At 41.8% G+C, this 23,845-nt stretch overlaps 1 protein-coding gene across 1 annotated transcript in view; it reads right to left on the reverse strand.

Moving 5' to 3' along the window:
• Positions 1–23,845, reverse strand: part of Ptprt (protein tyrosine phosphatase receptor type T) — an 805,504-nt gene that overhangs the window by 703,383 nt on the left and 78,276 nt on the right. The window contains exons 3-4 of the mRNA XM_059258971.1: positions 23,294–23,565; positions 12,895–12,976 (exon numbers count right to left, since the gene is read on the reverse strand). Of these exons, the coding sequence (XP_059114954.1) occupies positions 12,895–12,976; positions 23,294–23,565 (354 nt within the window). The remainder of the gene's footprint in view (positions 1–12,894; positions 12,977–23,293; positions 23,566–23,845) is intronic.

The raw sequence follows: 23,845 nt of genomic DNA on the forward strand, positions 1-23,845 counted from the left end.
TGACTCTGCTGATGACGCTGATGATAGCAATGGTTAAGGGTGATATTTTATTTGTGCTGAAGTGTGATTTTACTTGTATGTTAATAAATAAAGTTTGCATGGAGATCAGAGGTTATAGCGAGCCAGGGACAGCAGTCAGGTGATGGTAGCCCATGCCCCTAATCTGATCACATGGAAGGCAGAGTCTCTGTGTGGTCAAGGACACAGCCAAGTGTGGTGACCTGAGCCTTTAATCCCAGTACCAACCATAGAGCCCTGGAGGTCTGTATAGATAGGCAGTGATGAGGAAGTCATGTGGCTGGGTTTAGAGCCAATGAGAAGGCAGAACAGGAAAGCAACAAAACACAAGTCACACAGGAAGAAGGTCTCTCTCTCTGGAGAAGCGACAGCAGCGAAGTGGTAAGATAAGGTAGTCATGACTCTCTGATTTCTTTGGCTGGCTATTTACCTCTGTATTTGGCTCTGTGTTTCTTATTTACTAAGACTGTTTAGAATTTTGTCTACAGTTAAGGACAGAGAGTATAGTAGGAAGAAAAGAGAAGGGAACTATAAGAGCTGTCATTTACTGAGTATTTCTATGTGATGGGTACCATGCTCAGCATCTACAATTATTCAAAACAGCGCAACTGTTCCTATGAATTCCAGAAAGCTGCCCATGTTCACAAAGGTGCATAGTTTACATTCTCAACTATACACTGGGACACCTCCTAAGCATGGGTGAAATATAGAACACAGATTCTGGGGATTGAGTATAACATGGTTTTCAAATGGAAATCAGCATCTAAGATCATCAGTCCTGGGATTAAGCCTGAGTTTCTTGTTGGATAGCTTATATTCATGTATTTCCTTGTTTGTGGTGGTAAATGCTCCTCTATATAAGTCCCCCATAAAACAGCAATGTCTTGTTCCCATTAGTTGATAACTACTTAGCTGATGACAAGAGGAATGAGCTTTGTCATTGAGTACAATGAAGATTCCCTACTAAGATCAATAAAATCAGTGATAGGCTGGCATAGACTCATTATCCCAAGTGGGGCTAAATGGAGGGGCCTTATGATACCAAGGATATCAAGAAAAGTAGGAAGAATAACATATAGTGAAACCCCTACCAGTGCTAAGCAATAATCTTAGTTGAGGTCTCTGTTGCCATGGTAAAACGCTACAAACAAGTTGGGAAAAGAAGGGCTTATTTAATCTTACAGCTTATAGTTCATCATCCAGGAAAGTCAGGGCAGGAACTCAGGATAGATACGGGATGAGAAATAGAGCAGTGACATGGAGTAAGGCTGTTTACTGGATTGCTCTCGGTGGCTTGCTCAGCCTGTTTTCTTTCTTTCTTTCTTTCTTTCTTTCTTTCTTTCTTTCTTTCTTTCTTTCTTTCTTCCTTTCTTCCTTTCTTCCTTTCTTTTCCTTTGGTTTTTCGAGACTGGGTTTCTCTGTGTAGCTTTGTGCCTTTCCTGGAACTCACTTTGTAGACCAGGCTGGCCTCGAACTCACAGAGATCCACCTGCCTCTGCCTCCCGAGTGCTGGGATTAAAGGCATGTGCCATCACCACCCGGCTTCAGCCTGTTTTCTTACACCATCCAGGACCACTTGCCTAGGAGTGGTACCACCAGTAACGGGCTATGCCCTTCCACATCTATAATTAATCAAGAAAATCCCCCAATCTGGTAGGAACGTTTTCTCAACTGAGATTCCCTCTTTCTAAATGACTGCATCTGTGTCAAGTTGACATAAAAACAGCCAGCAAAACACTTTGCATGTTTTATCTGTTCTAATTTCATGGCATCCCTGTGAAGCATATGATAAAGGGTAGAAATTAGTATCAGCAAATCCAAGATTGTTGTGAAAGTTAGCGTTAGTTGTCGGCTTGACATAACTCAGAATCACCTTAAAAGAGGATCTCAAAGAGGAGGGTCTGTCTATATTGGGTTAATCTCTGGCTTTGTCTATGGGGATTGTCTTTTTCTAAAGTAATATTTTTTGTTAATTTTATGATAATTCCCTACAATGTACTTTGATCATATTCCCCATCAACTCCTCCTATACCCACCCTTTCAGTCCTCCCCTCCTTACCCACACAACTTTGAGTTTTCTCCCCCTCTACATTAAGTGCAGTTTACTTTACCCAAATTTCTGGAATAAAGTCTTCCCTAGAATGGAGTCCACCTACATGGTCACAGCTTTGAAGAAAACTGACTCTCCTTCTTCCCACATCTATCAAATGCCAATAGCTCCAAGGCTAGCTGTAGAATTTCACACCACATCCTATCTTCATCCTAGGATTTTATTTGACTTGAGCTTTCACAGATCTCATGTATGCTTCTGTAATTAGTAAGAATTCATATGTGAAACTGCCATGTTGTATCCAGGAAACATTGTTTCCTTGATGTTATCCATGGTCCCTGGTTCTTACAATCTTTTCATCCCCTCTTTCACAATGACCCCTGAGCCTTGTGGGAAAGGGTGTAATGGTATGTATGTACCACTGAGGGTGGGGCACTCGAGTGTCTCTTATTCTCTCTGCTCATTGGCTAGTTGAGAGTCTTAGTGTTAATTGCTCTCTGCTGCAAGGAGAAGCTTCTCTGATGGTGTTTGAGATGCACTGATCTACAGCAGTAAGTCAGTAGTAGTCATTTTAATACTGTATGTTCATTTAGCAGAATAGTACTATTAGGTCCTCCCCCAGGTCCTATGACCTATCTAGCCACAAGTTTTTTGGGTGTATTAATAATGCCAAGTATGGGTTCCATTTCATGGACTGGGCCAACCAAAAAGTGATTGTGTGGTCTTACAACATTTGTACCACTATTTTACTAATAGGCATACTTATCATGTCACTTGCTGTTACAGCATTCAGAGTTTAAAGCTGTGCAATATTGATAATTACTTTTTATTTTTTTCTATTTTTATTATATTTTTAAATTAATTTTCTCCTCCTGTATCTGCATAGTACTTTCCAGCACTGTGAATGCTAGCCAGTAGAGATAAGGTTCCAGGTTAATACCAGTTTGATTTCCATGAATCAAGTATGTGGGGTCTTAAGAATTATGATCTTATCATCAAGTTCTGGAGGGCAAACAACAGTATTGACAATAGCCCCCCGTTGGCCAACAACTCAAAGAGAGGTAGCCCTTTCCTGTTATTGGGGATTTTATTTGCTAACATGTGGTCTCTAGTTGGGGTATTGTCCTCCTTTTGCAGGGAAACTCTACTAAAACTTTTTTTTTTTTGGTTTTTCCAGACAGAGTTTCTCTGTGTAGCTTTGGAGCTTGTCCTGGAACTCACTCTGTAGCCCAGGCTGGCCTCGAACTCACAGAGATCCGCCTGCCTCTGCCTCCTGAATGCTGGGATTAAAGGCGTGTGCCACCACCGCCTGGCTAAAACTATTTTATTTTATGCTTATGTATATATTTCAGAAAGCTCCTGTAGTAGTGGGTTTCCATTTGACTTTTTCAAAAGGCTTTCACTGTTAGTTTTCCCTCCCTTTATTCTCTCCTCTACATTGTCTTGTTGTGAAATAATTTTTGAAGATGTGTCTTTAGCAAGGCACCTTCTGGTTGGTTTAATAATGCGCTACATGGCCAATATCTAGGCAGGAAGTATAGGCAGGACTTCTAGGCACGGAGAGGACTCTGGGAAGAAGAGAAGAAGAGAAGCCAGCCGGATGCTGAATAAGTCAGACACACTGAATGGGATAGAATTAAAAGCCATAAGGTAGAACATAGGTTAATAAAAAATATGGGTTAATTTAAGTTATAGGAGCTATTGGAACAAGCTTAAGCTAAGGCTGAGTTTTCATAATTAATAAGTCTCTGTGTGATTATTTGTGAGCTGGTGTCCCAAACAGAAATCCTACTATACTCTCCTCCTATGCTCCACCCAAATTTAACCCTTCCTGTTCCATTACTCCTTTTTAATCCCCACAGTACTGTGGTCTATCTCTCCTCCCTTGACAGTGCCCCTCCTCCCATGGCTCCTTACTAATTCCCTAATATCTGTGGGTATTCCAAACAGAACACACACAAAGCTAATATATACAAATGAGAGAAAATATGTGATGTTTGTCTTTCTGAGACTGGGTTATTTCACTCACAATCAATGTTTCTAGCTTTATCCATTTACCTGAGAATTTCATAATTTCATTTTTAATAGCTTAATATTTTATAAGTTCATTTTTCTTAATATTCCATTGTGTAAATGTGCCACATTTTCATTATCCATTCATCAGTTGATGAACAACTAAGGCTCTCTCCATTTACTAGTTATTGTGAATAGAGCAGCAATGAGCATGAAAGAGCAAGTACCTCTATACTAAGACATAGAGTCCTTTAGGTATATTCCCAAGAGTGGTATAGCTGGATCCTGTGGTAGATCGATTTCCATATTCTGAGGATGGATTTTCCTCCACACTGATTTTCATAATGGTTGTCCCAGTTTACATTCCCATCAGCAGTAAATAAGTGTTCCCCTTTCTGTTAGGGAATATCTTAATTAAGCTAATTGATATAAGAAGATACAGCCCGGTATGGATAGGGTGCCATTTCCTAGGCAGGGGATCCTAAATTTTGTAACTAGAGAAATTGAGCTGAGAACAAATAAATAAGCAAGCAAGAATGCATGCATGCATTTCCTTCTGTTCTTGACTGTGAGTATAAGCACCTGCTTCAAGCTCCTCTGATTTGAGTTCCCGACTAGGATAGATTGTAACCTAGTATATTAAGCCAAATAAATTCTTTTCTCCTAAGTTGCTTTTTGTCAGGCATTTTTATCACACAACAGAGATGAAACTGGAACAGTTACCAAAGCTACGGAGAGACACAAAGAATTCAGTCTAGTTCCATTTGATCCCCAAACTCGATTTTGGACTAGTCACTCTCTTGCCTTCTTGGCCTGGACAGGGATGATGGTGTCATCAGACAGGCCTCAGAGTGCAGAAAACGGACCCTCAGGGTGGACTGTGATGACTCTCCTGGCTTCTCTGTTTGCTCCCAAATATTTTACAAGGAACCCCAGTCCACGCTACTCCCCCCTGCGGATGTTTTGAACTGTCTTGTCTACCAAAATGTGCCACCACCTGTAAGACTCTCCCAAACCCAGGGACTTCAGTGTGATCAAGGACACTTGCTGTGAGAAGGTATATGTCATCTGCCAAGGTCTTAAACCAGCTGACAACAGCTCAGATACTCCCATATGCTACTGTCAGAGCCCTGTGGCTGAAGTGTCATGGGTCCAAGGCCCAGATGAGACTATTTCTGCTGGTCATCTCCAAATTCAAGATTCCTGCATCTACCAATGTGATAAATGTCATGCTGCTCTGGTTGCTTGAAATTATTCTTCTTTGGCTCTCCTCTATAGTTCTGTGAAGTGATTTTGGAACTATCAGTTCTTCAGCCCAGGAGTGGAGCAAACCTTGTAGGTCTGTTTCTACTTTGATTTTAAAGTGGAAAGGAACACCCACCCTATGTAAGGAGGGAGTGATTAGGCTCCAAAATCAAGATGTCCTTTTGAGTTTTACAAAGGTCACCCTCTTCTTGCACTTCTGGTCATGGGGCCAGTGGTTAAGTTCTGAGAGACATACAGTTAGAGATAGTTCCTCTTTGTTCATTGATTGGCACCTGCCTGCTTCTGACTCCTCCCCCTTCTCCCTTCTCAGCAAGAGTTTCGTTCTTGATTCTTTCATTTTCATTCCATCTCCTTTCTCCCTTCTAAATTCAGAATGTAGATGGTGAATGTCCATGAGTACTAATATTTTTGGGGAAACACTGATGACTCTGATTTACAGCAGAGATATCAAAGCCAAACTCTCACAGGAACCAGACAGCTATGCAAATTAACAAAGTGGCTCCACTGTAAATCAAAGCTAACAAAAAACAACACCTTCTTGCTCCATCTTTCATTTCCAATTTTGGGAAGATATTTTCACAAAATAAAGAAAAAATGTTGTAAGCAGAGTAAGGACTGGTATTTCAATGTTGGAAAACTGTTAAGGAATGGTGGATAATTAGAAGAACTAGAGAGACCTCATACCACATTGAAAGGGAAGCTCTGCTACTAAAGCCAGCAGTGAGTGGGGTGAGGGAAGGGAGTACTTTGCTCAGAGCTATCAGTCTCTGATTTCCCCAGAAAAATAAACAGTCCACATTTTATGTGAAGTCCCTTACCCTAAAATCTTGAGTATGTTTGATGAAAAGACTGTTCAGTCTTAGCCAAACTCATCAGAAGTCAGGTCCCACCAGTGTGTGGCCTCTGAGAAGTTGCTCTTACGTTCAGTCTCTTGGAACAGTTCCCACTGGCCACCTGTCCTCTATCTGAACCCATAAATCCAGCAGTGACTCCAACCCCTCCACACACTGAGGGAACCTTCTCAATTCTCGTCTCATTCTGCAGTCTCTCCATATGCCCTCACTCTTATCTCTACTACGAGGCCCTGGATCACCCCTGACTCATGATCAGTGTCTTTTGGTTGAGATCTTCCTTGTATTCGGTCTTCTCTGGGCTCCTGGATTCTCTGACCCTCCCTCTACCCCCAACTCCAGTCCTCTTCAGCCACCCTTTCCATCATTATCTTCCCTCTGCCTCTGCACTTCAGGAAATGAAATTATTGTACCAACGTCAATTCACCAATCTTTAGCCAAACACAGGTGACCTTGGGTCCCCCAAGCAGCCATCAGCTAGGCTTGAGGCACCCCCCCCCCCACTACTCACTGAGACTGAGTTCCCCTAAAATGGAATCCTGCTGAACAGGGTTAAGAGGAAACTGGCTTTGCATTTGGGGCAAAATGCCTTGATGCTGGTGACATTTAAACTCCTGCAGATGTCAGTGTAGCATCTGAAGACATATTATTGTGCCCTTTATCTCGCTCTTTAAACCTGACAATGCTCAGCAGGAAGCCACACAATTGAAGTGAAAGCTCCTACATACATTAGAAACGTGTTGCTGTTGCTCTGTGGGCTGAGGGACATGGCCCTGTGATAGTGGGAAAAATAGGTTGGAAAAAAATCTAAAAGTCAACTTGGGAGTTAGAAAGTTTGAAACTGAGTGGAACAGTGTGCTGACATTTATCGAAGTTATAACTGTAGTGGCCCTGCTAATGGCTGACACCAGGACCTAGCAGTGGATGGTAGCTATGGCCAAAACAATTTTGGAATAACAACAAGTTAAATGGGCTATAAAATATGGGTGGGAAGTTTTCCATTGTAAAAGAAAATAATTTCTTTGGAGGATTATGCCTGACTTTTGGTCACTGTTTTGAAAGCTTTGAGGCAAACATTTAAAGCCAGCTTCAATGGGTAGAGGATAAGATTGCAAATCAGTAATGATTCCTCTGTCCACAACTTTTAGAATAATTAATTGAATCCTTTACTGACAAACTATGGTCATATGTCAATAGAAAATGTTTTGAAAGTCAGAAGTGGAGACTCATAAAAATTTGAAGATATAAGGAAATGTATTTTTTTTTCCCAATATAGTTACAATCTTACAAACTTCTGAGTAAAATTAATTCTAAGGTTGAGGATTTGGGGAAATCACTGCAATGCAACAGACAGGTAAAGAGGCCCATAGTTTATATGATGTGCAATCCCATGAGCAGTTGCAAGGCCTGTGGTTACCACTTCAGAGGTAGCATAAGCACACAGAGATCTGGAAGCAGCCATCTTTGGGGCATCTATCTGTCTCTCAACCTGACCAATCAAGTAAGACTGGTTACTACCAGCACGCAAATGCAGTGCCAGGCTAGCCATCAAGGCCTCTTTCTCAAGGTCTCTGTTTCTCCATATCATCACTGACTCCTGGAAACCCAAACACAGATTGTGTCTGTATCTAGCAATACGGCCTCATAAGAACTAATTAAGCCAAAATGAGGCTGTTGGGTAGACCCCGATCTAATCCAACTACTGTCCTATCAGGAAGAGGAAATGTGGACACATAAAAAGACACTAGGGACTTATACACAGAGAGAAAAGACCATAAGAGGTTGCACTGAGGGAGATTTTGCCAGCCTAGGAAGATCATCTCCGAAGCCAAGTTTTCAATACCTTAGCCTTGAATTTCTATCCACCAGGGCTATTAGAAAATGTAGTGTGATCACTTAAGCCACCTAGTCTCTGGCATGTCTGGACTACAGTCCTTGTGAAACAATAAACCATCTGCTACATAGAATATAATTGCAGATTTAGTTGTTTTGTTTTTGGTCTCATTCACTTTACTGGAGGCCTATGAGGACAGATAATGAATTTGTCTTGTGTAGTTCCATAGTCCCAGAACAGTGCCTGACACTGAGTACAAGCTCCATAATCACTTCCTGTGTGATGAGTGGCTGACTCCTCACCACCCTGCTTCAGGCCACCAGTGTTTCTTGCATAGCTCCAAAATGTTCTCCCACATAGTTTCCCCATCCTTCTTCCTATGGGACTGAAACTCATACACCATACAACACCCTTTAAGAGTTAACAACCATTAACTCTTAACCATTCCATCCTCAGATTAAAGCCTTTCTAGAATCACCTCCCTGCACTGAAGACTAATATCCACTCAGTGGTGAGGTCCCAGGTCACCTGCCCAAGGTTCACCTAGGACATTGTCTGCTGTGCTCCACCTACCAGGCCACACAGTCTGCATGGGGATGTGTCCCAAGGCAGGACTTCTGCACTTGCTATTTCCTCTTCTTAGAAGTGCCCCCCCACCTTCGCAAATTCTCAGAAAGCAAACTCCTTTTCATGATTAGAGTCCCATCTCTGATCACATCTTTGAAGAGAGATCCCATAACCACATTACCTAAGGAGTCCTGAAGAATCCCACTTCCCATATTTATCATATTCACAATACGTTCCCTTATCCCAAATTATCCATTGCTTATCTAGTATTAGATACTTAATTTCTTTTCTCCTTCTCACCCCCTGCCAATCAAACACCACAGGCACAGGAGCCAACCCTTTCTTACTTAACTATCTGCTATGCCCAGAACAGCTCTTGAACACACAGCTCACAATCAATAATTTACTTGTTGAAATAATTTACTTGAAGAATGAGTAAAATCCTGGGCTAGCAATGAACTGAGTGTATGAGCTGTGGGTGTGCCTCAGAGGACTACACACACTGGCAGTGTTTGTACATATCCTTAATGTGATTTTTCTCCAATTCCAGCTACTTTTTCATGGGCCGCACATTGTGTTTTCTGGCAAGGATGTGCTTAAGCCTCCTAAGCACTGGGGTTGAACACAGCCACAATACACCATGCAGAAATAAAGCCAAGGTCATGTCTTCTAGAGTTATATCCCATGGCCCATTTGCTGGGTAACCGACTCTCAGCAATTCTATAACCAAGCAATCCACACTTCTCAGCAGGAGGAGGATGGGGCTAATAGGAGAATCTTAAATTCACAGACATCACAGTGAAAATAGAGAGGATTCCCACTGATCCTTATGGTTTTGTGGGTAGAAAGCCATCCAAATGCCCTACAGGGATTCTCTCCTCTAGAGATACAACAAAGAGAAGAAAATATTTGCTGCTAATGAACAGGACTTGGATGACTAAGACAGTGAGGCTAGGACAAGATGTGACCATCAAGGTATTATGGTGAAAGTGAAGAAGCACAGGGCACTGGGACTCAAGGACAGAGTATCCTGCTGGATTCTGCTGGGGAAAACCAAGTGTCACCAAGAAAGACCAAGTCCAGGCATGAAGGGATAGATGTGTGCAGGGTGTAAGGAAGATAAAAATCAGACCCAGTTCCCCTAAATATTGTCTGGAACTTGGGACTTGCCATACAGTTTTCCAGAGAAAGTGTTTTAAGCTAACTAGTCTTCTCCCCTGAAGTGGGAAGGAAATGATGATTGAAGATCTGACAAATGGATGGCAACACAAGTGAAAAGATCCATTTCCATTACAACAACACGGTGGGGCTGATGTGAGACTCACGCTCAGATGTGTGTGTATGTGTGTGTGGGGTTATTGAAAGGCACATAGATAAGTAAGGACATATGATGGCTCTTGAGGTGGCTGTAAGCTGCTCCCTTACCCATAGCATAACTGCTGTGGTTTGAATGTTTTGTCTTCCAAACTCACACCAAAGTTCAATCCCCAAAGTTAGTGACACAAAGAGGGAAGTGTGGTGACATTTTGTTTGTGCTCTAACAAATAAAGCTTGCCTGGAGATCACAGTGAGGAGCTAAGCCACTAGTTAACCATAGAAGCCAAGCAGTGGTACAGCTTCCTTAGGAGAAGGAAGCAGGAAGATTAGGAGATCAAGGCCACCCTGGGATACACAAAATTGATCCAGTCTAAAAGAGAAACAGAGCCAGGCAGTGGAGGCTCATACCTTTAATCCCAGCACTAGGGAGGTGGAGACAGGAAGTGATATGGCTGGGTAGAGAGAGGAATATAAGGTGGGAGGAGACAGGAGCTCACCCCCTTTACAGTCTGAGGATTCAGTAAAGGTTAAGAAGTCTCACTAGTGGGTGGCTCCTTTACTTCTCTGATCTTTTAGCACTTACCCCATTATCTGACTCTGGGTTTTTATTATTAAGACCAATAAGAATTTACACTACAGGGTAGAATCTGATGGTGACATTTCGAATTGGTAGTTTCAGAATGAGGTAAGGCTTGGACAAGTTCTTCACAGTGGAGCACTACCAATTCAATCCTGGTGTCAGCAAATGTAGACGGAGATTTGACATGCATGTGTGTACTCCCTGTTTGCTTTCATGTGATGTTCTGCTCTGCTTCCAGACTATAAACTAGTGAGCTATCAATGGACCTGAGCCTACGCTGGAGTTATGCCCTTGAACCTCCAAAAACTGTGAGCTAATAAACTCTTTTCTTTATAAAGCTAGTTTGGTTGTACTAAGAGGACTATTTATAACAGTAAGTGCCTGCATCAAAAGAATTTGCGTCTCAAATAAATAATTTAATGATAAACCTTGGACAAGCAAGAACAAACCAAATGCCCTAATAGTTGATGGAAAGAGATCATCAAAATCAGAGCTGAAATTAATGGAGTAGAAAAATACTACAAATAATCAATAGAACAATGAGGTGGTTCTTGGAAAAGATCAATAAGATTGGCAAGCCCTTAGCCAAATTTACTAAAATAAATACAGAAAAGACACAAATTAGTAAAATTAGAAATGAATTGGGAGACATTAGGACAGATACCAATGGAATTCAGAAAAATCATAAGAACATATTTTTTAAAAAGTCCCAGCTCCACTAAATTGAAAAAAATCTAAAGGAAATGGAAAAAATCTAGACGCAGACAACATACCAAAATTAAATCAATATGAAATAAAAAAAAAAAGTTAAACAGGTCCATAATGAGCAACAAGATTGAAATAGTAATTAAAAGTCTCCCAGCTAAAAATAAGGCCAGCACTGGATGAGTTCACTGCAGAATTCTCTAAAATCTTTGAAGAGGAACCAACTCTGCTGTGGATGGGATGTCTATGTCAGTCTGCCTCCCCAGTCTCAGGAAACGTAATAGAAGAGGAGACTGAAAAAATGGAAGAGCAAGAAGGGAGGGGGTGAATTGCTGTCCTTTGGGCATGGCATGGCTATTGAACATGTGAATTCTAAGTATCTGTGGTTCCCTACATATGACCTGCACAAAATCTAGCCAGTTAAAAATTCCAGCAAGAATACAGTAAGTGTTCCCTAGAGACCCCACTAAGTGAGGAGCTATTGGCAGTTGATGGCTGCGGTATGCTGTGAGGGCAGGCAGTGTTTCTTTTCGTTAGGTGTATGACAACTGGCAGTTCCCTATGTCCCAAGGATGAACTCAACAGCCGCATATATATGGAAAGCACTAATTAGAATCTGTGGGTTTTAAATAATTAATTAATAAGCACACAAGGAAGCAAGTGGGAGAGAGATGTAATGTGGGATCTAGGGGGGAGCTGAAAGGGGACTAATACATAGACATAATCAAGATACACTATATTACATGTATGAAATTTTCAAAGAATAAGATTTTAGAAATGTCAGCCTGCCATGGATACTTCAGTCTACTAAAATATATTTAACTAAATGTCTCATGGTCACATGGGAAAGTTGAGAAATCCCAAGAGTCATCTAGAACTAAATGGCTGCCAAGCAACTGATAGGAATCTAAGACACCACACTTTCAAATTGAGGACCTGGCATCCCAGACAACTCTGGCAGTGGCTTCCATGATCCCTAGGCATCTCCAGACTCTAGTCTCCCAATCATATACCTATAAGGTATAATATCAGCACAACTGTCTACACCCAGGACTTGACTAAGCAGGAGCTGTGCGGCTCCTTGCTGAGATACATTCAAGTGTCTTTGACTAAATACTGCAAAGGAGGAAACTTCAAGGAGTGGCATGCCACTGAGGACTCTTGACACTGTTCCATGAGTACTAACCATAGTAATCTCGCCCTACACCTACACAGTGCTGGTAAGTGTACTTAAAATTATTTGTAAAGAATTAATAGCTCTGGAGTCCTTTTCCTTGTGGGTGAAGGATGTGCTAATTTGCTCCATGTTTAATGTTGTTCTTTTCTTGTTTCATTTTTTTAAAAAAAAGACAATTGCAGAAGATTCTATCTAAAGGTCCCTAATTCTTCCACTTCAGTGGTCTGAATTCCACTAATAAACAATCAGGACTTTAGACTCCCTTAATAATGGAGAGAGATTCAGACGAATTATTTTGCCAGTCTCTGCAAATTCCTGGAGGTGCTGCCTGTTGAACGGGCCAGCAAAATTATGGATTTATTCAGGACTGATTGCATTGGGTATGTAAGCAGTTTTAAAGGATTAAAAGAGAGCAAGTGAGATGGCTGTGAGCTGAATGAATAGGGGCACTGCATCCTTGTGACTACCCAGTCAGGCACGGAGAAAGGATGTGTTGGGAGAAATGAATAGACTTACTGCATGGATGAGCAAGGACCCGGACCTCGTCCACAGCGATGTAACCAGGATGACCCTTCAAAGAGACGGATTCAAATATCACCTGAAATACACAGGGCTGATGTCAGTTTCACAGAAGCATTTGTCCACATTCACCTGAAGAAGTCACAGAGCCCTCAGTCCCTTTCTGTGTCAGCCTCCCATTAGAACCAGCCAACAACGCCTCACATTAGGAAAGTGCACCATGCTGCTAGTTGACTTGGGTTTCCAAACAAGGCACAAAGTTTACACTCTGGTGACCAGCAGTAGAAGCCATCCATGTGGAACATTTTGAATGGATTTCAGAAATAACACTTAGCCACAACAACAAACAATTTGAACAAGACCCTGGGTCCCCATCAGTAGCTCTCTTGTTGCGGTTTCGAATGAATTACAGAAGGAACTAGTTACAAATAGCCCAATTTCCTTATTGTCTTGGAAATCAGTGTAAGCCAAGGAGACTTGATCCTGATATGACTCAACTTGGACTTACTGAGTGTGTGTGTGTGTGTGTGTGTGTGTGTGTGTGTGTGTGTGTGTGTGTGTAAGTGTGTATATTTGTATGTGTGTTTGGCGGCTAGAGGTCAACCTCTTGTTGTCATTCTTAAGGTGCCATCCATCTTGTTTTTTTGAGGTAGAGTCTCTCACTTGGCTTGGATTTCTCCAATAAACCTAGAGCTTGCCTGTCTACATCTTCTCAGCACTGGAACTACAAGAATGTGCCACTAAAAACCTGCCTCCTTTGTACAGGGGTGCTAAGGATCAAACTCAAGTCCCTGTGTTTGCAGCAAGCACTTTGCTGGCTGAGCCATTTCCTAAGGCTTCCTGGACATCTTCATCACACCTCTTAGGGACTAGCAGCCATCTACCTGGTTGTATCTAGGAGTGGAAGGAAGCAAGAACATTTCTCTACTCTGACTCCTACCAAAACTTATTTCCACAAGAATTTAATAATTAAGTTTCCCTTGCCTTCCCTCTCTCTTCATTGAGGAGGAAGGAGTATCGTATGAACACCATGGCCAGAACCTTTTGCAGAACTAATTCACACTCCCTACAGCTACATTCTCGAACTTGGGCATGACACTTGGCAATGCTCTGTCAAACTCTTACCCTACAGCCCTCTCCCGACTAACAATTCTTTCATCTGTTCCTTAGACTCACACAGTACCTGGATCTGTATTTCCCTGGAGTCTGCCATTCACCTAGATCTCCCTACATTCTCACCAAGCCCAGGCTACTTCTACCATGTTGGCTACCAATGTGTTTCCCTCTGTGAGACTAATTCCTTTACATCTCTTTTCGAACCTTGCCAGGCTGATTGTGGACCTTCCTTCCCCATCTACAACCCCTACCCAATGTTCTCCTTTCATCATCCACTCACTCAATCCCAGAAGGAACTACAGCTTCAAGATGATCATGGATGGGCTGACTCCACACTTCTTTTTTTTTTTGAGACAAGGTTTCTCTGTGTAGCTTTGCGTCTTTTCCTGGAACTCACTTGGTAGCCCAGGCTGGCCTCAAACTCACAGAGATCCGCCTGGCTCTACCTCCCGAGTGCTGGGATTAAAGGCGTGCACCACCACCGCCCGGCTGACTCCACACTTCTTATCCACAAACCTATCCTTCCTCCACACCAACCACAATCTCTGCAAGTAAGTCAGAACCCTCCAACCTGACTGATCCCTGCTGTTTTCCAGAACCTTGGGCTCTTCTGGGCTTTCCTTTGCTACTCTGTATTTCCAGGCCCTCCCCGTTTCCCTCTGACCTTAACATATATAAATGGTTTTAGCTTTTCCTATTCTTGAAAAACTACCTCTCTGTAGTAAGTTCTTCTCTGTAGCCAGTTGTATTTCAATCACAATACTTAGTAGTTTAATAAAACCATTTCTACCATTTCCTTACTTCCACCACAAAATGTTAAGTATAAAAATCTCAATCAGTCACAAATATTCCTCTCCAGATTGTTTTCATTACAGACACTAATATTCTAATTACTAAACCTGATGAAACTTCCCCAAAATTCTCTCTTATTTTCAGAATGAAGATGGTGGGGCTGGAGAGATGGCTCAGCAGTTAAAAGCATGGGCTGCTCATCCAGAGATCCTGAGTTCAATTCCCAGCAACCATATTGTGGCTAATAACCTTCTATAACTGTATTCCCATGGAACCTGATGTCCTCTTCCTGTACATGTAAACAAAACATTCATATACATAAATTACATAAATAAAAAATTATATAAAAAAACAAAAAAAGCTCCCTGTTTTGAGCCCTAGTGTCTGCACTTATAATTGCAATATCTACCCCATTAGGTAACTTTTCAGGTGGAGGGAATTAATATCCTATTGAGAATGTTAGACACATGGCATTCTCAATGAATGTCTACTATAATTATTATTACTACTTGACAATGCTTCTGCAATTGTCAGTATTCACAGCTTGTCTCTTTCCCAGTCTCTACTTGGGCTCAGAGGATACTTCACATTTGATTTTTCTCATATATACGTGGCCATCCTGTCATGAGTTTATAGGTACTCTTCCATCTCCATCCTTTTGGAGATTGTGTTTCCTCTACGCTCCATCTGACTGTATACACTCACCCTTCAGCCCTTGCCAATTCACTGGCAATGCCAAGCCCAGCTCAGTGTCCTATGTCTTTCATCAGAACATTAATCAGCATCATCTAATCAGCTCACAATCAAGAAGTTTCCTCACATGTTCTGTATATAACAGTTCTGAGCAAATTAATCCCCAATGGCCCATCCCTCCTAAAATACAGTGCTATAGCCTTCCCACTGGGAGACCTGGACAACTATATGGGCTTCTACTTCAACTTCATCCCTTATCTTCAGTTTCTTTTTGATTATATCCTAGTAGAATTGCTCAAATATGCCCGTTTTCCATCTCTTTTATTAGATAGATCATGGGAAGCAGCCATTTGTGAGTCAAAGCCAGTCAGGTATCAGTGCCAGTGTTTAGTTTAGCCTGTAATTGTTTTTCATATCTACCACAGTGATGACCTCCAAAATGAACCCACTGTCCTGTCCCTACTACACAGCTCAAGTCTGTGGTTGAACAATAAAGTAGGTGATGAGATCAATAGGAAATCTCTATAGGGGACCATGTTGTCCAGGCCAGTGGGTTCAAAGGTCAGTGCTCTCAGTGGGCCCTGGAGCTCTAACGGTTATACTAAGAGAGCAGGAAGAGAAGTGGTAATGGCTGTGAAGACGCAGTCTCCTTGGTGATGAGATCCATCCATGAAATCTGAAATCTGAGAGTATTGTGAAATGATGGGGAGTGATAGACATACAACATAGTTGCTTCTGCACAATGACCACTCTTGAAAAGCATTTCCCTAAAACAGTACAGACCTTCAGAGAGAATTAACACACGGGATTGTGTATGACCTGAAAAAAACATACAGAGATAAAAGAATGATCTTTCCTTCATCCTGAAGAAGGGGAAACCTATAGAAGTCTTTCTATAAAGAACCAAATGCCTACATGTGTGTGTATGTGTGTGTGTGTGTGTGTGTGTGTGTGTGTGAAAGAGAGACAGAGACAGAGACAGAGAGAGTTTAAATAATTCAACGGAAAAACTGAAGTTCATGGGAAAAAAATTAAAACAGAGTATATAAAGCAAATATATTTCAATAGAAATAGTAGAAAAAGCATTCATACTGTGAAATAAAAATAACAAATACAAGAAAAATGTTTCTGTTTTGACAATAACTATAAATGGATTAAAATAGAGGAAAACAGCCAGACTGTCTAAATAATCAAAGTCTAATTGTATGCTGTAAGATAAACACCTAAGACAGAATGACTCAGTAACCTTACAAATAAGGAGTGGAATAGAGACACAATAAGGGAAATGCAAGTGAACAGAAAACAATTGTTACAAAAAATAATGGGACTGTTTCAAAGTAGATTTTTAACCAAACTGAAAATTATAAACCATTAAGTAAACTAAATTTACCACTAAAAGTTGCATCTAGAGTCCTTCAAGACAAGAAATTTGAAAGGAAAATGATGAGGGGGGGGGACATAGTATTTAAAGACTTTGATCTATGTTTTGGTCAATCAAATAGAAAAATCAATACAACAAATATATATTTTTTTCTTAAATGTGTTAATGAATATATTGAGAAAGCAAAATTTCTGTTCAAATGCTCAAGGATTTATAAAGAGATCATAAGCTAGATTACAGTGTAACATCAGTAAGTCTCCCAGTGAATAAAATTTGTATAGGTTTGGTTTTATACATTTTTGTAACCAAATTTCCTAAAACTATAAAATAATAATAATCTTAAAATCAAGTTCTTAAAAGTTATACAATGAATATTTATGACTATGATGTTGTAGATGTTTCTTATGTTAACAAGAGTCTGAAAAAAATCGAAAGTCAAATGACAACCTGAGAACAAGACACATAATATACTTACCAGTTAAAAGAAGCATATCCTTTTTATTTGGGGAGTTCCAAAGAATTATTGACAGCCGAAAAATGAAATGAATAGTCTACCCTAACCACCCCCCCAAAAAAACCTGGCAAGCTGTTTCAATAAGAAAATTACAAAAGATAAACTAGGAAAGACATTAATCTCTGAGTGCAAATTTCTGAAATGTCATGGAGGATGTTCAGAGATATTTTAGAAGACTCCCATTGTGTTGGGTGGTGATGACTGCTCCACCTCTCTGCATTGGTATGGGAGGTGCTGATCACTGGCTAGGTCTTAACCAGGGCCATTTTCTAAGTACAGACACCACAAAGGAGGATGCCAGTATCCTCTAGAAAGAAAGGTCCACCCAGGAACTGTGAACAGAGAGATAATGACTATCTTTGGTCATGCAAATAACAGAAATGATGGAGGTAGACATACGTGGAGAAGACCTGAGAGTACTCTAGAGATAGATGTCTCCAAGGAGCAGGAAGGGAAGGGGTGGAATTGGGTGGAATATTGAAGTAGGCTACACACCCAGAAGGGCAAAGGACACTCAAAGAAGCAGGGACCCAGGGTGCCAAGACCATAGTGGGCGGCCTGATCCCATTATCTCAAGCTCTGTGAAGGACATTCCACAACCTCAAGGCTGCTGCATGGAACTACAGCTAGCTTGGGCCTAAAGCCCTGCTGGAGATCTCCTCATGCAGGTATGAGGAGGGGGCTTACACAGACCAGTTCAAACCTGCCTCTGTGCAGAGTCAAAGCCTGGAAGCAACTCCCAGGAAAGACTCAGAGAGGATTATACTAAACTTAAAAAAAAAAAAAATCATGATGTGTATGTTTGGGAAGGATGTGAACATATCAGGTCACGGCTTAAGGGACCCAGGGTTTCTCTATGATCTTCTGCAATCCTTCTGCAGAAAACACAGCAAAAATTTCAAAGGGCTGCAAACATTTCTTGAAAGATAAGAGAAAAATGTTGGCTTATCAGAGTCCCTCTTAGGAAGAGTGCTCTACAGGCATTGTGGGGAAGATTGCTTAGAGTACAATCAAGGGACATTCTTTCCCACTCCAGCTCACAGAAGCCTCTATAGGAGGAGTAACATTTGCTGCATAATAGAGATGGAGTGTGGGAAAGGAGATAGGGTGGGAGTCAAAGGGTAGGATAGAGGGCGAACTGCTGTGACAAAATCGCCTGAATTGTTACTGTCCAGACTAAACCTAAAGTGCCAGATGCCAGGTAGATCCTGAGAAAGGGACTGAGCTCTGAGGACACGTATACCAACATCAGGTGAGTCCTTCATTTCAAGGGTCTGTGGAGCACTTTTCAGTGCCGAATAAAAGGCCATTTTATTTAAGCAGGAAATGGAGAGAAGAGAAGGCAGGTGGCTGAGAAGTTAGTAATAATGTTATTTTTCCCCCAAATATTGGGGAAAACTCAGAGCCACTAAAATATGAAATTGAATTGATATCACCTGGAAAGAGGCCTAGACCAGAAGCACAAGGCTTCACAGGCACTGAATTAGCTTTCCAGGGGAGGCAGGCAGGAGTGGAGGGTGGGGGCTGCCAAGGGATTTTTCTCACCTGGGGCCCTGTGGAAGGCCCAGCATTCCAAAGTCCAATAATATGAAAGATGACATTTTTGTTTATTACAGAGCTCAAGTCAATTTTAGGACTGTGAAATATGACTTTAATAAATGAATACACAAACCCATAAGGTTCAAAGCCCAGCAATGCTGAAAACCAAATTTGACTCAGTCCACAGGATCTACACACAGGACTGGCGCTTGAAGTCTGGAGAATTTCAAAACCCGTTCTGCTCCTGTCTGAGAGTCTCTTGAGGGGTCCCCTTTCTCATTATTCTACCCATGAGTGTGTATATTCACGTGTTTGAATCTGGGCAGACATAAGAATTTAGGTGTCTGTGTGTGCTCAGCTGTGCTTGTGGCCACGTGAGTGTCCAGAAATGGCTGAGTGTGCACAAGGGGTGACACATGATTTTTCCATGACACTGCTCTCAACACATGAGTGATTTCTCCTCACAAAGCTCAGAGCAAAGGGAATGGAGGAGGATGGAAATTGTTTGGCAGTCTCTTGGTAAGGCTACTTACCTAAGAAAAGGCACAGAGGCCACAGAAGACAAGCTCAACAATGCTGTGTCATTCTTCAGTGATGGCTTCCTCCCTCCACTTTCTTTCCCTTTATTTCCGGTCCTACTTCCTTCCAATCACTTCAAGCCTGACATGTCTCCCCATATGGGATCAACTTTAACCTACAGAGTGACTCATCCTGGTACCTGTTCCTCTTTCTATCTTACATGTGAGACCATTGGGATCCTAAATGATAGATGACAGGACACAGGTGACATCACACAGCTAGAGAACAGCAGATTCCCAGTATAGGCAAAATGCTTCCTCAAAACACAGGACACAGAGCTCAGAGCTGGTGAATGTGGGGAGGATGATGGGGAAACTGATTTACCAATAATATCCCCTACGTTAGAAGACTGGATCTGTTGCCACCAAAAACAGGGAGCTTCTGCACAAATACATGGGATACAGAAATAGCATACCACAGGGCCAGAGGGATGGGAGCTCATCAAATGTCCTTTCTTCCTCAATCTCCATCAAAGAGCAGGGCAAATGGAGGGATAGTCCCTTTTCTGGGTCAATTGTCCTGTTTAGTATACTTCAAGCCATGACCCTCTCCTAAATCTACTCATAGCAGGCTCTTAAAAGGTCTGACTGAAGCCTGAGGCCTCAGTGGGAGTATTCATGAGTTTATGGAGACAACAGATGTTTAAACTCAGCGGTACAGTGAGAATACTCTGGAGACGAGGAATTTCAGTTGCAGCCTGAGATTTGTCAATGCTTTTCTATGCCCTGTTGGACTTTGTAATATATTTCTCCACCTCATCCACATCAGAGGGTAGCAAACTAAGGCCTGGAAACCAAAACTGGGCCATCAGCCATTGCTACACATAAAACTTGACTGGAACAGCTACATCTATTCATCTACATATTGTGACTGTCTGCTTTCACGGCACAACAGCAGAGTTAGGTGATGACAACAGACACTTTAAGGCCCACCATTCTCTGTCTGGTGCACAATAGGTATAAGCCAAAACCATGTGGGCCAACAAACATGCTCTAAATCTCTATGGACATAGATATAGTGTAATTTAGCAATCCCAAATAGTCCCCATGATGCTCAACAATTCACCAAGACAAGACAAGTAAACCAGGGCTCTCTCAGATAAATCAGGAAGCTGGGACACCACTCCCTAGAATATTACCTCTATGCTAAGAGGGTCACATGCTAAAAACAGGTCAAGGTCAAACTTCCATAGCAGATAGTAGATTGAATACCAACACACAGATTTTTTTCTGGCTATCTATAACCCTACTTGGCTGGCTGTATTTCCTATGTAGAGACGACACATAGTTTTCCCAAACCCTGGGCCACTTCACCTTCACCAAAGAGCATCTCAAAAAACAACTAGTGCCACTTCTTCCCAAGAGAACAAGAACTCCCCTCACCCATGAAACCCTGCAGGTACAAAACAGGGGGCTACAGCCCAAAAGCAACATAGACATCCAGCATGCAAGCTATGTCACACAGGTGTTTGTTAACGTAAATTGGTGATAAAAGCTAAGCTGAGCTGGTCAGACACCATATGCAGCCTTAATTTATGCCACACCTTGTGAATATGCATAAATTTTATGGTCGGGATATCCATACACTTGACTCCGGTATGCCATGAAGAGCCTATTATAGGTGTTACTTACAGAACACATGGAGAATGCAAATGTTATCACCTTGTAAACTGCAAATACTGTGAACTCTGAAACATATCTGATACTGTGAATGCCAGATCAAGGATTGTGGACCTGGTACTACTTAAAGACGTCTTTACAAGGGGAAAGAAGACAAAGAAATAATGAGGTCAAAGACATCTTTCTCAAAACATCTACAATAAAAAAAAAGTCCCAATGTTAATGGCACACATGTTAAAACCATTATATTCTCTTTTTAGCCACTTTTCTTGGTAAGACATTGCTGCTCTCACAAAGGAAGTAAGTGCTTTACCTGATACAAAATGAGTACAGTCCACACTCATTACCACAACTCCAGGCTCTGACTGACTCCCCTCTGCATTTCTGAAAGGATATTTTGTACTGTGCCTATAACATAAGCACTCAATAAATGGTAGGTATCATCATCATCATCATCATCATCATCATCATCATCCCCTCAGCATCACTATAATGATCATCATCATTCTCTCCCCTCTAATTCTAGAGGAATTACAGGAAATGCCTAAGAAAGGACAATTCTATCAGTCTAAAAACAAATCACAAGCCACTGAAGATAAAATGGGAAATAGATGTGGCAAAAATCTAGGCTAAGTATTGAAGGTACTTGAGTATTAAATTCTGATTTTTAGTTGCCAAAGCAAAGAAGAAATAGGTCTGAAACTGCCTCATTAATGTAAACAGGCAAGCTCAGTAGAGAAATATATTCCTATCACCGACAGACTGAAAGAACTACAAACTAGGTGTGGAACTCAGGGCCATCTAAGAAGCCCTGGCCACTCATCTGCCACCCTTGGGTCTATCTTCTGCTTCAGACACTAGAAGATGTCTCCAAAATCCAGATTTGTGGCACTTGCTTATTTGAAAACTTTCATCAGTGGGAATGGGGACTGAAACTAGGTGCAAGAGTGCCTGTTGGATGAAGGAAATGTTCTAAAAATGGGTGATGGTAGTAAATGCAGAATACAGTAGCTTTACTTAGAAAAAGCACCAGATTGCACACTTAAACAAAGGTCAATTCCATGATGTGAACATTTTAACTAATGATGTTTTTAAAAAAATTCTCAATAATTTTGGCTTACACCTGCCTGGAGTCATCCCCTGCAAACAATCTGTGAATGGCGTGGGTCTGAATTATTTCTCTTTATCCACAATGAGATGAGTATGGCAAGCAAGAATGGGGTTCAAAGCAGACACAACAATTTGGCATCACAACAACATAGTTTAGTGTGGCTTATAAAAGTATTTGTCTGTAATGACTTCGGAGAGAGTGGCCCTTCCTTCCCAACTGGCAGTTGTAAATCACTGCTCTAGGACTGGCTTGTTAGCCTGACCTTCAAATCCCCATGTGCTACATGCTCTGCAAGTTCCTTCCCTGTATATCTCATCTGCAATATATCCTCAGAGGACTTTGTTTCTGCTGGGCATGATTACATACACCTGAAATTCTTGCACTTAGGAAGCTGAGGCAAGAGGATTGATATAAGTTCAAGGCCAACCTGGGATACATTGTGAGTTCAGGATACTCTGGGCTACAGTGTGAGACCCTGTCCCAAAATGTGGGGATGGGGAGAACCACCAAAAACAAACAATAGTAAGAAAAAAAAGAGAGAACTTAGTTTCCAAAATTATTCAAAATCTCTCACTCTCTCATGCTCCATCTCCTGTATGATCACTTTCCCAGATATCTTAAACATCTTGCCTTCCTTTCCAGTCTATCCAGTCTTCCAAATTGGGTCTTGCTGTCTTCTCTTCTTAGACACTACCCTATTGCCCCTCCAACCAAATAGCCTCTACCTGACTAGTCAGCTTATCTCTCTGAACCTCACCCTTTCAAGTGTGGAATCCAGTTGGGAGTTTGTAAGAGACTCCAGTGCCTGCATTCCTCCACATGAACTTGGCTATGCTGGCACTGTCTTCACATTGGTCCCCTCCTGATGACCTCTGGAGAGACAGGGGCTATGCTGGGTCACCTCTGCATCCCTGGAAAAGCCTCTTCAGCATGAGTTATTCAAATGAGTAAACAAATAAGGTTCTTTCTAGGCTTATCCACTCTAGAAAAGGCAAGAATAAAGATCCGTAATTGTTACCTGCTAGAAAGAGAGCAAGGTTAGAATGTCATACCTGGTAGAAATGAGGCCAGAAGGTGCTGATGGCAAGTTCTGCTTTCACCCAGCCCTCGGTGACAACCCCAGACACATTCCAGACAGGGTTGCCTTGGGGACCACCGTTGACCTTCACGTAGACATTCAAGGCTCCCGGGCTTGAGCGATCTCGGCTGGAGAAGTAGTAATGGAAGTCAATGCAGTGCGTGTCGTTCTCCTTCAGGGTCGGCAGAAGAAGATGGGCTTTCTGGCCTGAAGCCCTTCCAGAGCTGTTGACCATCATGAAGGATCCTAGAGACCCACAGTGGGCAGCAAACAGAAACAAAGAGAGATGTCCTTCTGAAAACTTGTCACACTCATACATGGTACCTAGTAGGGAGGTTGGAAAAAAGGTCCCTTTAGGTGACAGGTTAGGTTGACTCTGAGTAAACCACATCCTCTCTTAGGGTCTGAGGAGGGCTTCCATCACTGGGGTTAAAATCCCTCCTTACAGTGGTATTGGAAGAATGAGGAGTTAGATGGTACTACACAGGAAGCATTTCTATGCTGTGGATATTGCTCTGTATAAATA

The sequence above is a fragment of the Peromyscus eremicus genome, chromosome 4, assembly GCF_949786415.1.
Source record: "Peromyscus eremicus chromosome 4, PerEre_H2_v1, whole genome shotgun sequence".
Lineage (NCBI taxonomy): Eukaryota > Metazoa > Chordata > Mammalia > Rodentia > Cricetidae > Peromyscus > Peromyscus eremicus.